Source organism: Neoarius graeffei, chromosome 11 (assembly GCF_027579695.1).
Source record: "Neoarius graeffei isolate fNeoGra1 chromosome 11, fNeoGra1.pri, whole genome shotgun sequence".
Taxonomy (NCBI): domain Eukaryota; kingdom Metazoa; phylum Chordata; class Actinopteri; order Siluriformes; family Ariidae; genus Neoarius; species Neoarius graeffei.
This window is the reverse complement of record NC_083579.1, coordinates 35,185,853-35,201,638: the sequence shown is the minus strand read 5'-3', so window position 1 is coordinate 35,201,638 and position 15,786 is coordinate 35,185,853. Positions and strand designations below refer to the sequence as shown.

The 15,786-nt window shown below is 41.8% G+C and overlaps 1 protein-coding gene across 1 annotated transcript in view; it reads right to left on the bottom strand.

Annotated features, from left to right (window-relative positions):
- The window catches only part of daam1a (dishevelled associated activator of morphogenesis 1a), an 82,728-nt gene that overhangs the window by 42,816 nt on the left and 24,126 nt on the right, over nt 1–15,786 (bottom strand). The window contains exons 2-11 of the mRNA XM_060933780.1: nt 12,183–12,396; nt 8,205–8,294; nt 6,811–6,882; nt 6,483–6,577; nt 2,027–2,360; nt 1,417–1,527; nt 1,221–1,324; nt 937–1,003; nt 729–846; nt 119–257 (exon numbers count right to left, since the gene is read on the bottom strand). Of these exons, the coding sequence (XP_060789763.1) occupies nt 119–257; nt 729–846; nt 937–1,003; nt 1,221–1,324; nt 1,417–1,527; nt 2,027–2,360; nt 6,483–6,577; nt 6,811–6,882; nt 8,205–8,294; nt 12,183–12,365 (1,313 nt within the window). The 5' untranslated portion in view covers nt 12,366–12,396. The remainder of the gene's footprint in view (nt 1–118; nt 258–728; nt 847–936; nt 1,004–1,220; nt 1,325–1,416; nt 1,528–2,026; nt 2,361–6,482; nt 6,578–6,810; nt 6,883–8,204; nt 8,295–12,182; nt 12,397–15,786) is intronic.

Genomic DNA, 15,786 nt, shown 5'->3' with positions numbered 1-15,786 from the left:
ACAAGCAGGAAAAAAAGGAGAGGAGAGGAGAGGAGAGGAGAGAATGCGACCGCCTTCCGTGAGAGCACGGAGGAAAAAGATGAAGGGCATGAACATACTCAGGTTCTGTGTTACTCACATTCTCACCACGTTCTTCACATTGAAGTTCTCCAGGGGCGCAACATCAGGGTCTTGACCTTTATCAGTCTGTAGGACAATCTGCTGGACGATTCGGTCGAGGAGGAGCCAGTACTGCACCGTGTTCCCACTTCGCTTATCTGCACAGAGAGAAATGGCTCTCTTTATAAGTATTATACATGTATTATTCTCTCATTCTCTCTAGCCGCTTTATCCTTCTACAGGGTCGCAGGCAAGCTGGAGCCTATCCCAGCTGACTACGGGCGAAAGGCGGGGTACACCCTGGACAAGTCGCCAGGTCATCACAGGGCTGACACATAGACACAGACAACCATTCACACTCACATTCACACCTACGGTCAATTTAGAGTCACCAGTTAACCTAACCTGCATGTCTTTGGACTGTGGGGGAAACCGGAGCACCCGGAGGAAACCCACGCGGACACGGGGAGAACATGCAAACTCCACACAGAAGGGCCCTCGCCGGCCCCGGGGCTCGAACCCAGGACCTTCTTGCTGTGAGGCGACAGCGCTAACCACTACACCACCGTGCCGCCCACATGTATTATTATTATTATTATTATTATTAAAGTAGTAGTAGTATTGCTCACAGGGCATGTGGAGGCAGTGCTGGAGGATGGAGATAAAGTGTGGAAATGCCTCTGTGTGGTTGATCCTCTTACGGATGAGTTCAAACACCTGGGAGGCGCTTTTAGTGTCGATATGAACCTAAAGAGACCAAAGACATGATCCATATCCGGTGATCAGATATTTGAATAGACGGAAGTGAAAAAATATTGCATTGAAAATTAAACTTACATTCTCAAACCGTTTGGCCAACTCCAACTCATCTTCATTTCTCTTCATTTCAAAGTAGTCCAGATGCCTTGAGAAACAAAAATGCTTACTCGTCATTACAGCATCATGGATATACAGAAAAATAAGCTATTATTATCTGAGATTCATGGACAAAAAAAATGTAGAAAAAAAAGAAAAAGTAATATTGAGTTTTTAATATTACAAAAAAATATTTTTGTGTGCAAATATAAGTCAGTTATTTGGACTCGGAATCATAAACTGCAGACAGTGAACCCAGCTCTCACCGGTCCAGTGTCATGTTCTCATGGCTCCGGAGTTTGTCGATGACCGGCTGGATTCCCAGCATGAGGAACTCATAGCGTAAGTGAATCCTGAAGTCCAGACTCGACTGCAGGTGAAATATTCACTCTGATTTATTCTGATTTCTATTTCACTTCCTGTATAACACACACACACACACACACACACACACACACTCACCTCTCCAGCTCCCTGACTGAGCACGGCGTTAACAAAGGACATGATGGCCGTCTTCAAGTTCACCTCGTCTCTGTAACGGCCCGTACTTCTGTCCAACTCATTCAGCAGAGACTGAGAGAGGAGAGACAAGCACAAACACACTCAGGTTACAACTAGATGTTACAAAAAGAGTTCTGTTATTATTATTAGCAGTAGTAGTAGTCATTAAATATCAGATACAACTCTGAGCTCATCACACACATTTACAAGAAAAAAACAACAAAATGAAAGAAAAGAAGAACAGATAGTGGGAAAAATCTGAATAAAATTGTAAAGAAAGAAAGAAAGAAAGAAAAGTAAAAAGTAAAATGGAAGAGAAGATAGAAAGAACAAAGGAAATAGCAAAGAACAACAAAACAACAAAAAGTAAAGCAAGAAAAGAAAAAAAATACAAAAAGCAAACAATGAAAAAAACAAGAAAGAAAGAAAGCAATCAAATCAAATCAAATCAAATCAAATCAAATCAAATCAACCAAATTCTCTCATGATGGTGTGCAGATTTACACGGCAGGTTGAAAAAAGGTATTTGAGTGATTTGGGATGCAGCCCAGTGTCCTGCTCCGTGTCTCACCTGGAAGCGAGTCCTCTCGCTGGCGTACTTCTGGTAGTGCATCATGGCCTCCAGGACTTTGCGGTGACCGCCGGGGACGAGACACACAGCGCCCAGGATCTCCAGCACAGCCACTTTGGTGCGTATGTTTTCAGTGTTGAGGCTCTGAGCGATGATGTTGATGCTCTCGGGGTGAGTGAGGACGTGGGCACGGCCCTGAGAGTTGTTCATCAGAGCCTTGATGCAGCCGATCAAAGAGGTGTGGATCTGAGACTCACTTGTCTCATACTCCATGTTCTTCAGGAAGTTCAACAGACATGTCAGGCCGTCCTGATTGATGAAGCATGTCACAAAACTGCAGAGTGGCAAGGAGAGTTGATTTATTTACCAAAAACTCTGGGAAAACATTTACATTTTTATATAATATTGTTTTATCCATGTATGCATTTCATTCTTATCATTTTATACATCATCATATTTTACTGCAAATGGTTATGTGTTTCTGGCAGCGGGGGTGTGGTCAAGTGTCGGTCTGTGACCGGAGGGCGGAGTCAGGGAAGGTAAGTGGCAGAATCACTGCACCTGATGTTAGTTAATCTGTGTTTGTGTGTCTTCCCCAGTGACTGCGCCCTATATAAGGAGAGAGAGAGAGCACAGGAAGGAGACTCTCTCCCCACCAGACGACTGGTGTGTGTGTGTGTGTGTGTGTGTGTGTGTGTGTGTGTGTGTGTGTGTGTGTGCTGAAATAGCTAGAGAGTTGTTAAAGTCTGAAAAGACTGAAATAAAAAGGAGTTTTGTGGAACTTAATTTTGGCCTGCCGTCTTTCTGTGCTCCACCCCTACGAACTGCTATAGTGGTGCTGAAACCCGGGAATTCGAGCACAGGAAGAACAGCCCCATGGAGTCCTCCCCCTTCGCGGACCTGGTCCACGCCCTCGCCATGGCCCAGCAGAGCCAGCACCAGGCGCTAGTCACCCTCCGAAAGGAGCAGGAGCAGTGGTTCGAGACCCTGGTGCTGGCGCAGCAGGAAGATCGACAGGCGTTCTGGCACCTCCTCGCGTCGAAAGGGTCCACCACCTCCACTGCCGCGGGCCCTTCTCCCCTCACCCTCACTAAGATGGGCCCACTTGACGACCCTGAGGCCTTCCTCATGCTCTTCGAGCAGGCAGCAGAGGCCTCGGGCTGGCCGGTGGAACAGCGCACGGCGTGCCTCCTCCCCCTGCTAACGGGCGAGGTGCAGCTGGCCGCGCTACAGCTCCCCGCCGATTGCCAGCTGGTCTACGCGGACCTTCGCCGGGCCGTCCTCCAGCGGGTGGGGCACACCCCTGAACAACAGCGACAGCGCTTCCGCGCTCTGCGTCTGGAGGAAGTCGGCCGGCCGTTTGCGTTTGGCCAGCAGCTCTGGGACGCCTGTTGGCGGTGGTTGAGGGCCGACAACCACGACACCGAGGGGACCATTGATCAGGTGGTACTGGAGCAGTTCATCGCCCACCTACCAGAAGGAACCGCAGAGTGGGTCCAGTGCCACCGCCCGGCGTCGCTGGATCAGGCCATCGAGTTGGCGGAGGACCATTTGGCGGCTGTTCCGATGGCAGGGCGGCGGACATCCTCTTCTTCCCTCTTCTCTCTCTCTCCCCCTCTCTCCTCCTGTGTCTCGTCCTCGCCCCATTCCCCCACCGCGGAGGCAGGGGCCGGCCCCACCCCAGCCGGCTCGTCGCACCCGCGGTGCCCTCCCGTTTTTTCCTTCTGTGTCTGTCCCCCCCCCAGGTGAGTGAGCCCCAGAGCGCCGGTGCAGAAAGGAAGCCCGGGCCGGTTTGCTGGTGCTGCGGGGACCCGGGCCACCTCCAACAGCATTGCTCGGCGATGGAAGTGGGCACGGTGGTTCAGATCCCCAATGCGCCAGGAGCCACCCTCAATCGGGCCGGAGCATATCGCATACCGGTGAGTATCCAAGGGGATACATATCAGGCTTTGGTGGACTCTGGCTGTAATCAGACTTCAATTCAGCAAAGCCTGGTGCAAGACGAAGCATTGGGGGGAGCACAGGGGGTGAAGGTGTTGTGTGTGCACGGGAATGTTCACAGCTACCCTTTAGTGTCGGTCCACATTCTTTTCCGAGGGGAAAAATTTAGAGTAAAGGCGGCGGTTAATCCTCGCCTCACCCACTCGATAATTTTGGGGACTGATTGGCCGGGATTCGGGGAGTTAATGAGCCATCTAGTGAAGAGTGGGTCCTGCCGTAGTTCAGCAGGGGGAAGTCCCAGTGTCGCTTTGGTGGGAGCAGCTGTCACAGAGCCGTCTACATCATCTCCGCGTCAGAGTGAGGAGCAGCAGGCTCCTCCTCCCTCTCTCGGGGAATCCCTTGCAGATTTCCCGTTAGAGCAATCGCGAGACGAGTCTCTGTGGCATGCGTTTGACCAAGTGAGAGTAATCGATGGTCAAATGCTCCAGCCAAACGCCACCCTGTCCTTCCCCTATTTTTCTATTATGAAGGATAGGTTATACTGAGTGACGCAAGACACTCAGACTAAAGAGCAAGTCACGCAGCTTTTGATTCCAAAGAGCCACCGGGAATTGGTATTCCAGGTGGCTCACTTTAATCCCATGGCTGGACACTTAGGGCAGGATAAGACACTAGCCCGACTAATGGCCCGGTTCTATTGGCCAGGGATTCATGGCGATGTCCGTAGGTGGTGTACGGCGTGCCGTGAATGCCAGTTAGTAAATCCAGCGGCCATTCTTAAAGCGCCTTTGCGCCCTCTCCCATTAATCGAGACCCCATTCGAAAGAATTGGGATGGATCTCGTCGGGCCATTAGATCGGTCAACACAAGGGTACCGCTTTATTTTAGTTCTGGTGGACAATGCAACGCAATACCTGGAAGCAGTGCCTCTTCACAATATCTCAGCATGCAGTATTGCAGAAGTGCTCTTCCACGTCATCTCCCGAGTTGGAATCCCGAAAGGGATTCTGACTGACCAAGGCATCTCGTTTATGTCACATACACTGAACGAACTGTATGGGTTATTAGGTATTAAGCCGATCCGCACCAGCGTTTATCACCCACAAACGGACGGTTTAGTTGAACGGTTCAATCGCACCCTCAAGAATATAATTTAAAAAATTTGTAAGTGAGGATGCACGTAATTGGGATAAATGGCTCAAACCCTTGTTATTTGCAGTGCGAGAGGTCCCCCAAGCCTCCACGGGGTTCTCCCCGTTCGAATTGTTATATGGGCGTAAGCCGCGTGGCATTCTAGATGTGCTGCGAGAAAATTGGGAGGAGGGACCTTCACCCAGTAAAAATCAAATTCAATACGTTATGGACCTGCACGCAAAACTCCACAAACTCACACATCTAACCCAGGAGAATTTGCGGCAGGCCCAAGAACAGCAAACCCGCCTGTACGACAGGGGTACGTGCCTTAGGGAGTTCGCACCGGGAGATAAAGTTCTCATACTGTTGCCCACATCGAGCTCCAAATTAATCGCCAAGTGGCAAGGACCCTTTGAGGTTACACGGCGAGTCAGGGACGTCGACTACAAGGTGAGGCGAACAGACAGGGGTGGGGCACGACAGATTTACCACCTCAATCTGCTCAAACTCTGGAATGAGGAGGTCCCCGTGGCGTTGGTGTTGGTGGTTCCGGAGAAGGTGGAGCTGGGGCCAGAGGTTCAAAAGGGAACATTGGCATCGCGTACCTCTCCGGTCCCCTGTGGAGACCACCTCTCCCCGACCCAACTTGCGGAGGTCGCCCAGTTGCAGACCGAGTTTTCGGACATGTTCTCGCCCCTGCCCGGCCGCACCGACCTCATAGAGCACCAGATTGAGACGCCCCTGGGGGTGGTAGTGCACAGCTGCCCTTACAGGCTACCCGAACACAAGAAAAAAGTGGTTCGGGAAGAACTCGAGGCCATGCTTGAAATGGGCATCGTCAAGGAGTCCCACAGTGACTGGAGCAGCCTGGTGGTCTTGGTACCCAAGACCGACGGGTTGTTTCGGTTCTGTGTAGACTATAGAAAAGTCAATGCGGTGTCTAAATCACTGCTTTCTTTTTTATTTGTATTTTCCATACCGTCCCAACCTTTATCTGATTTGGGGTTATATTTTTTTTCTATTTTTCAAAAGCTAAAGGAATACTCTTTTGTCTGTAACACTGACAAATTAAACCCCAACAGCACTGTTTTAATAAATATCCAGAACATATTCAGAATTTTTTTTATTTTACAAGTGTTTAACAAGAATATATGCATCTCTCTCTCTCCCTTTCTTCCTGCTCATGCATTTTCTGAATTTCTCTTCTATCTCATTATATTAATGAGCTAATTATAATGGAGGTTTTTCTGAACAAATTATATTGATAAAAAGTCCTGATACTATTTGAAATAAATAAATGTACTCACACTTTTTGACCTGACAATACAGCCACAGCTGTATGTTCAGGGATGTGTGTGTGTGTGTGTGTGTGTTTGTTTACCTCATGGGTTCTGTCCTCAACGCTGTCTTCAAATTCTCGATGGGTTTGTTCCTTTCCTCTTCATCCTCCTTCTGAAGAGCTAAAACCGTTTTCCTCTAAGCAACAGCACCAGAGTACAGTCTTGTTTATTATATATTATATCTACACTGAATATCATTCATCCAGAAGATATTAAAACACACTTTATATGTGCTATAATGTATATGACTTGGTTAATTGTCTAATGAAGAAAAACATAAAAGAAGACCTCAATTAATCAATCAATCAATTAACCATAGATAAATAAATGCAACAATAAATTCTGTGTGTGTGTGTGTGTGTGTCTCACAGCGGCCATGGAGTTGATCTGGTCGATGTAATAATCAGGCAAACTCGCTGCTCCTTTATTTTCCTCCTGTTCCTGAAAAATCATCAGAAATAAAACGTTTGATTGATTGATGACTTTATTTCTCCATTTCTGGAAAACTGCCTTTGGCTTCACAATAACTAGACTGAAAAACACCAGACCAGTTACATCCACCTCCACACAGAGACATGACTCAGACTACATTAAACAACAAAGAACAAATAAAGGAGTCTGTGGTCCTGTGGTTTCAGTCTGTGGTTATAAAGTGCAATGAGCAATTACTGAGAAATAATAAATACTTTTTATTTACTGTTAATTTTTTAGCATTTTTTGTATTTATGCTTTTAGAAAGAAAGAAAGAAAGAAAGAAAGAAAGAAAGAAAGAAAGAAAGAAAGAAAGAAAGAATAATGCAAACAAAGAAAGGATCATTCAAAGAAAGACAGACAGACAGAAGCTGAAAATGATATTCACTTTTATATTTAAAAAGTTGAAATGAAACTTTTTTTAACTTTACTGAATATTAATCTGTGTTTCAAATTTGATTTGTTATTAAATTTATGTTCTTATCATGAACTCAGCAGGCCATGTCATGTATAAACTTATTGTCCCTGAATAGGAGGACAAGGTGGACATTTTAACCCCATTAAATGTGTAGAGACATCAAAGTCACGTGGCACTGAAATCTGTCCAAACTGGTAACAGATGGACTAAAACTGAGTTTAATCCTCCCACTGATGTGATGATGAAAGAGAAGAGGCAGGTTTTCATTTCTCCACAGCAACATTCAAACTTTCCAAATAAACCCGAAGATACAATGTTAATTACATCAAAAGATTAAACGCTTTGATCATTTAAGATAGACAATAAAGTTTAAAAAAAAAATCCTCATGACGTCATTTATAAAACTGCAGTCCACTACACATGACATTAGACTGTTATGATACAGAATATACTGTAAGTGTTTATAATGTACATTCTCTATTAGAGACAGAGCTCTGGCTTGTTGCTTATAAAACACCTCATTCCTTCTTTCCTCTTTTTCTTGGCTTTTTCTTTTTTACAGTCTCTGTATATCTCCTTCTTTCTCTATCCATTCTTTATTTCCCTTTTCTTTATTTCTGTGTCCCTTCTTCTTTCTCTCTGTTTACTTGAATATCTCTTTGAATCACTTTCCTCTCATTCCTTTTCCATTTCACTTTCCATTCTCATTATCTCATATTCCATTTCACATTCCATCTCTTATCTTCTGTTTACCTCATTCTTTCCCTCCTTTTTTCTTTCATCCACTTTCTTTCTTTCTTTCTTTCTTTCTTTCTTTCTCTCTCTCTCTCTCTCTCTCTCTCTCTCAGCATGTAACAGAACACGTCACTCTTACCATCTTCTTGCTGCAGTATATCTGCCATTTTTTCTCAGCAGGGAGAGCAAACATGGCTGCTCTGTGTTGATCAGTGAGGTCCAGTTCATCCTGATGGAGAAAAAACAAAAAGCACCAAATTAACAAGTGATATATAAAAAAAATTTCTAATGACTTTAATTGGTGTTGATTATAATAATGCTTCTGCAAGGTTCTGAAAACCATATAGTTGCTATTTAAAGGTTCTCACCAGAGACGGGACCTCGAGTTTGCAACTTGAACCCAAGTCACACTTAAAGGTGCTGGCTGCAAAGCCATTTGAAATTTTCAAATGTATTTATTTTATTTTTTAATTGTGCGTGGCATTTTCCTATGTCTTGCAAGAACACAGTATCATGCAGACAAGATGTGATTTGTCATTTTGATGTGCTGAGGGTTGCTTTCCTCCATTTTGGGACCGTTTTCCTCCCTCTTGAGGTGAACAGTATGGCCCTATGGATACAGCTAAATGCGATGAGCTTTAACTAATTAGCATAATTATGGAACTGCATTACACCAAGATGCCAACATGCAGGAAACATCATGACAATTAAAAATTTATTTTATACCAGCAGATTGCATTACATCCAAAAGCTGAAACATGCAGGCATCACAGATTCATATAATTTACCCACAATTTATTTTATTTATTCTGCCCACTGCGATCTCTCTCTCTCTCTAACTCTTCCTCTGTGTGTGTGTGTGAAAATGTTATGGAAATGTTCACTTTAATATTCACACTACAAAAAATGTTGCCAGGAATGCTCAGAAGCATTATGTAAAAACTTTTTGCAAACAAACAGTACACCTGACACCCTGAATGTTCTTGGAAATAAATGTATCTAGAACTGTAATGCTTAGAAAACCTAAAATAGACACAAACACTCACTCAGTGGTAGGGTATTAGGCAGAAAAAGAAATTTACCAGTCAAAAATAATATTTTATATAATCCTGATAAGCGCCGCAGGTGCGAAGACGAGCGCCGCAGGCGCGAAGTCCCTCTAGGGGGGTCTGGGGGCATGCCCCCCCAGAAAATTTTTGAAATTTAGACTTCATTTCCTGCATTCTAGGACATTTTCAGGGTGAAATGGCGTGTAATTTTTGATCAGAAATATTGCATATTTTTACTTTGTATTTTTTTCAGTTTCACTCCTGAATGTATCAGATGTATGTATGGTGTTTGATTTGGTAACAAAAGTGAAAAGAAAATAAACAACAATGAATTGTATATAATCTTTTGATCTAGTTACAGTATTTAATAAAAAAAAAAAACCCAACAGTATTCTATTTTACCATACCCCAATGAACCCCCCCTGTTAATCAATGTATCACACATACCTTTTCTGTCTTTTTGTGGAAAAACGAATCAGTTTTTGTCACATTCAATTTGGGGCGTTTGTTGGGATTCATCTTGATCCAGAAGAGTGAGTCAGCAAAAAAAAATGCGGTTCTCCCGCCAAGAAAGAGGAAACTACAACGCAGGGTGTTTGGCAATTTTCGACCAATCAGAATTCGCGATTTATTCAGTCCGCATGTTACAAGATTCAGTGCGGGCCAAAATGGCGGAAACGATGAAATATTCTGATTTTTCATTTCAAGTTTTCAGTATTTTTCGTATTAAACTGTGTTTCTTACGATTTGTAAATGATGGCGGAACCACACACGGACTGGCCATCGGGAGTAGCGGGAGTTTTCCCAGTGGGCCGGTGGTTCAGTGTGGGCCAGCGGAGAAAAAAAAAAAAAAACAGTTGCGCGCTGGCCTTTAATATGATAAGCAATGTTAACAGTTTCTTTAACAAACTGTTAACATTGCTTATCATATTAAAGGCCAGCGCGCAACTGTAATAAGCAATGTTAACAGTTTGTTAAAGAAACTGTTAACATTGCTTATCATATTAAAGGCCAGCGCGCAACTGTTTTTTTTTTTTTTTTTCTCCGCCGGCCCACGCTGAACCACCAGCCCACCGGGAAAACTCCCGCTACTCCCGATGGCCAGTCCGTGTGTGGGCGGAACATAACTGGATTTATCGGATGACATGTGGGAGTAGTCATGTGCGAAAATTTTCGGCATTATCGTCCGTTTCAGTATCCGTCTGTGTGTATACTTGCCCGTTGAAATCGGCAATCGCCCGTCAAATTTACGGGTGGACGGGTCTCTGCCTAATACCTTACTCAGTGGCATATGTACACACTCGCATACACATGCAAATCTGGTTGCAATGAGAGCTTCATGGTGAGGATGACACTCCTGTCTACTTCACATTAGTGTAAATTTTACAATAATGTTACCACTGTTTGAAAGTTTAGACTTATTTTGAAACAAAACCCATAAAATTTTCTAAAAAAAACAGTGTAAATCTGAGTGTTTGACCACAAGTAGTTTCCATTTTATTGCCATTTCTGACTCAAAACCATTGAATACATGATGTTATTATTGCTGGGAAATCAGACTCCATGAAAATATACTAAAATTCAAATCTCAGTTCATTTCTCAATGCAGTTTGATTCAGCATTGATTCTGCAGCATTTACAAACACATAAAATATAGCACTACTATTCCTTCTTACTCACTGTGACCAATGAGCATAAAGATATTGTAACACATGACCAACACCTGAAGCTCAGCAACTCCACAGATTAAAAAAAAAAAAAACAGGAGAAACAATGTGTGAGTGAATTCAAATAAAATGAGCCAAAATGCTGCTTGAAGTGAGACACAACAAATTTCTCCTAAACCCGTGTTTAATACTATGTACTGAAAACTCACCAGACGTTCATTACACATAGAGTATATAACTTAACACTCATTTTCACCCACATGTGCCAAAAAAGCAGAAACACTGCAGGACACACTGCATTCTCACTCACAACACATTAATATGATTCAAGTTATTTTCAGGATCTCAATATTTGCAGTACAAATTTTCAGTAAATCAGTGACTCAAAAACAGATGAGCTGTCATTCGTAAGCATCCACTATGAAAATATCATGATCACACCACATAAGTACAGGGATCTCAAGTCATAGCCAAAAAATTGTGATTCCTTTGTCATCAGGAATCATGCAGCCCTGCTGTGAACCATTTGTGTGCACCCTGTAAGCCATGTGGATTTGTGCAGAAATGAGACGGAACTCTGCTGTTGTGCAATGACTAACAGCTTCCTGTCCTTCCTCGTTTGCAAATGATCTTAATTCTGTCAAATCATGTCCACTGTGGTTTATCATCTGATAATAATGATCTGAAAATAATTGGCTGCAGTTACCACACACACACACACACACACACACCTGTTTGGGTCAAAATGATTCATTTTAAATCATAACTAAAAGTAAAATATAAGTAAAAATAATTTTTCTAACATGAATTTTTGTGACCTCAGCACACATATGAGTCAAATAGGTGGAATAAAGTTGAAAAGTATATGTTTAGCATCCAAAAATCTACTTAAGTTAATTTTTGAACTAAAACACATTCAAGTATAAATGAAATATCTTTACACTACATTATAGCCCTGCTGAATTCTTCAGTCTGAGTGCTCAGAAGGTGTTTATTAATTTTCTATAAAGCAGTGTTTTCTTTATGAAAGATTTTAAAACAGTTATATATGATTTATATATGAAATACTGCCAAATAACAACAGCTTCAGTTTAATTCGTAGTCATTTTGCAACATACCGTTAAAATATTTGTAAACTATCATAAAAAATTAATACGGTTTTACATTCCAAGATGAAAAAAGCTTCTGGGATTCAATTTCTATCAGATTATTATATTCATGAACACAAAGACAAAGTTAAGATATACTAAAGATTATTCATTTATTTTAAAATGTAAAGCTGACCTGGAACACAGCAAAGTAGTGAACATTACAGAAAGGATAAATAAAGATAAACTCTAAACTGTATTTTTAGAACTGCTTGAGCCAGTAGAAATGAAGAAGAAGAAGAAGAATACGCACCACAAGCTCAGAGAACATGGCATCCAGCTCCTCTGCGGGAGGTATGGGAAGATTGGGCTCCAAGGCACGCGGCGCGAGGTTGGTGTCTTGGCCGACCCTGTAGGTGATCTCAGGCTGCTCGCTTCTCTTAAAGCAACACAAGATAGAGGCCCAGCCGCGGGACGACTGTTTACGAGGAGCCATTGCTGCGTCACAATACAGCTACAGCAAGATGCTGGAGGTCAAACACACACACACACACACGCACACAGGTTAGGTCAACACTTTACTTGTGCTTTAACATACATCAAGGTTCCATCAGTATGCCCTGATGTGTTATATCTGTCACCATACACTGTAAAAAATGTCCGTAGAATTAACAGGGAATTTATGTAAAATCATGACATAAAAAAACTGTAAATACAAAAACAATGAAGCAGTGTGTAATTTACATCAATATACTGTAAAACTCCTCACCAAATACCACTGTTAATTTAACAGTAAGAATATGTTGAATTGATCATATTTTTTTGTAGAATTTACAAATTGTTGTAGTTTAAACACAGACAAACTGTAATACTAAAACAGAATGTGATAGTTAAAATTACATAATTGCCCTGTTAAAAAAAATACAAACACGGCCACTGTCGTGGCTCAGTCGACTAAGGCGCCATACCGTGAATCTGGGGACCCGGGTTCGATTCTGACCCAAGGTCATTTCCCAGTCTCTCTCTAGCTCATTTCCTGTCTCTACACTGTCCTATTCAATAAAGGTGAAAAAAGCCCCCCCAAAAAAATATCTGTCTAGTAGATCATTGAAACCAGCATACAAAAATCCCGTTGTTCTTACGGAAAAAAACTGGCAGCTGGAGTCACCAGAAAAAATCCGTAAAATATACAGCAAAACGGTAATTGCTTTTACGGTACAGCTTGTACATTTTACAGTTAAATCCAGCATATAAAACACTGGACTTCTGTTATATTTGCTACTTTAAACTGTAAAATGTACATGCTGTGCTGTAAAAGCAATTACCGTTTTGCTGTATATTTTACGGATTTTTTCTGGTGACTCCAGCTGCCAGTTTTTTTCCGTAAAAACAACGGGATTTTTTTTACAGTGTACTCAAATACACTCCTACAGGAAATTTACACTCCAGTGATCATGTTCACAGACCGATATACAGTTATGTAATTTACGATCAAGGGGCCACATGCAAATATAATCTACGGTACTAAAATAAATATACTACCCAACAGTCATATTCAAAGGCACTGCATTGTTCTACAGTAAATTTACATTCCAGGGGCCACACTGAACTACGCTCCTCTATGCCATAGAATATTAAATATACTATTCGGAGGTCATGTTCAAATATGCTCCAGTATAGTACATTTACACTGTAGAGGCCATGATCAAACACACTCCACTATATTATAATTAGTTTACTATGCTGGAGCCATGCTCAAATACACTCCACTATATTATAATAAGTTTACTATGGAGGGGCCATGCTCAAGTACACTCCACTATACTATAATAGGTTTACTACGGAGGGGCCATACTCTAATACACTGAACTATACTATAATAGGTTTACTATGGAGGGGCCATGCTCAAATACACTCCACTATAATATAATAGGTTTACTATGGAGGGGCCATGCTCAAATACACTCAACTATACTAAAATAAGTTTACTATGCAGGGGCCATGCTCAAGTACACGCCGCTATACTATAATAAGTTTACTATGTAGGGGCCATACTCAAATACACTCCGCTATACTATAATAGATTTGCTATGCTGGGGCCATACTCAAATACACTCCGCTATACTATAATAGATTTGCTATGCTGGGGCCATACTCAAACACACTCCACTATACTAAAATTAGTTTACTATGGAGGGACCATGCTCAAATACACTCCACTACACTATATGAATATAGATGGAGGAATAAAAGGAGGTGACAAGCCAGATTGTGCTTGCTGAATAGTAGGAATGTCCTTGATTTGGGACACACAATTCTGTCACTCTGAGGTGGAATGAACTAGTGTTATTGTTTCCACAGAGGTGACAAGTTGAAACATACAAGTCTTTATATCTAGCAACTATGCAGTAAATATTAACATGGAAGCAAAGAGTAAGCTGTAGTAGTATGCCAAAATTATGTCTTAATAGGTTTCATTCATGTACTGTACATTTCTGTGTAAAAACCTTAACTTAATTACATTAAATACTGTATGTGATGCTTCTTAATCTAGTTACTGTTGGTAGAAAGTGAATAATTGATGACTTTCCAACGTCTACATGAACTTCACGAGAAATTCTTCCTCCTCTGTCAAAAGTGGGTGGGACTCTTATTCAATCACTTGGTTTTAATTTCTATATGAGCTAGATCTCAAAATCCCCTGCACTGGAACAAGTTTCAGGTAGCTAGGAAATGCTTACACAAGAATCTCAAGTCTGCAAGAGAGAAATATATCTCTGGTTATCTTGGTGAGGCAATCAAAGAAAACCTTAAGCGTTTTTGGTCATATATATATATATATATATATATATATATATATATATATATATATATATATATATATATATATAAAACAACTCAAAAATGACAATCCTGGTGTGACTGACTTCAAAGTTAAGGGGAATATCATTAATGATGGAAAACTAAACTTGGAACTCTTGAACAAACAGTCCTCTGAAGTCTATACTAAAGAAAACCTTTCTAGCATTCCTGTTGTTAGCAAGCATCCCAAACCAAGTATTGGCACTCTTACTGTAACACTTCCAGGAGTAATTAACAGTTATCCTCCTTGAAACCAAATAAGGCCAGTGGCCTGGATGAAATCGCTCCTTGGTTTTTGAAAAAGCAAGCATATGAATTTGGACCTATTTTAACATCTATCTATCAAGCCTCAATTGACTCTGGTGTCGTGCCATCTCAATGGAAGTATGCAAATGTACATGGTGTATTTAAAAATGGAGAAAAATCCAAGCCTTCAAGTTATAGACCTATATCGTTGACTTTTATTATGTCAAGAATTCTTGAACCTACAGTATTGTTCACAGCCATGTTATGAAGCACCTGGATCGCCATAAGATACTTACAGACGTGCAACATGGCTTTAGAGCCAAGCGATCAACCGTTACACAGCTGATCATGACTGTCAACAACATGGCCAAGACCATACAAGATAATAAATCTGTCCATGCCACAATATTGGATTTTAGTAAGGCTTTCATTAAGGTTCCACATCAGCTCCTCCTTAGGAAACTTGAATACTATGGTATTCGAGGTAATCTGGTTTATCTGGTTTGAGTCATTCCTAACTGACCACTCTCAATCAGTGGTATGTGATGGCAGTCATTCTCAGCCTGGTGTTGTGATATCTTGCATCCCACAAGGTATGGTCCTAGAACCATTATTATTCTTGTTGTATGTCAATGACTTGCCAGAAAATCTACAATCCTCCATCAGACTGTTTGCTGATGATGCGCTATTATATGGTATCATTGCCAGTGAGGATTACTGCGAGTGACTCCAAGCTGTTTTATCTAAATTGGAAACTTGGCAGGACAAATGGCAAATGGTGTTCAATCTGTCTAAATGTAAAGTAATTT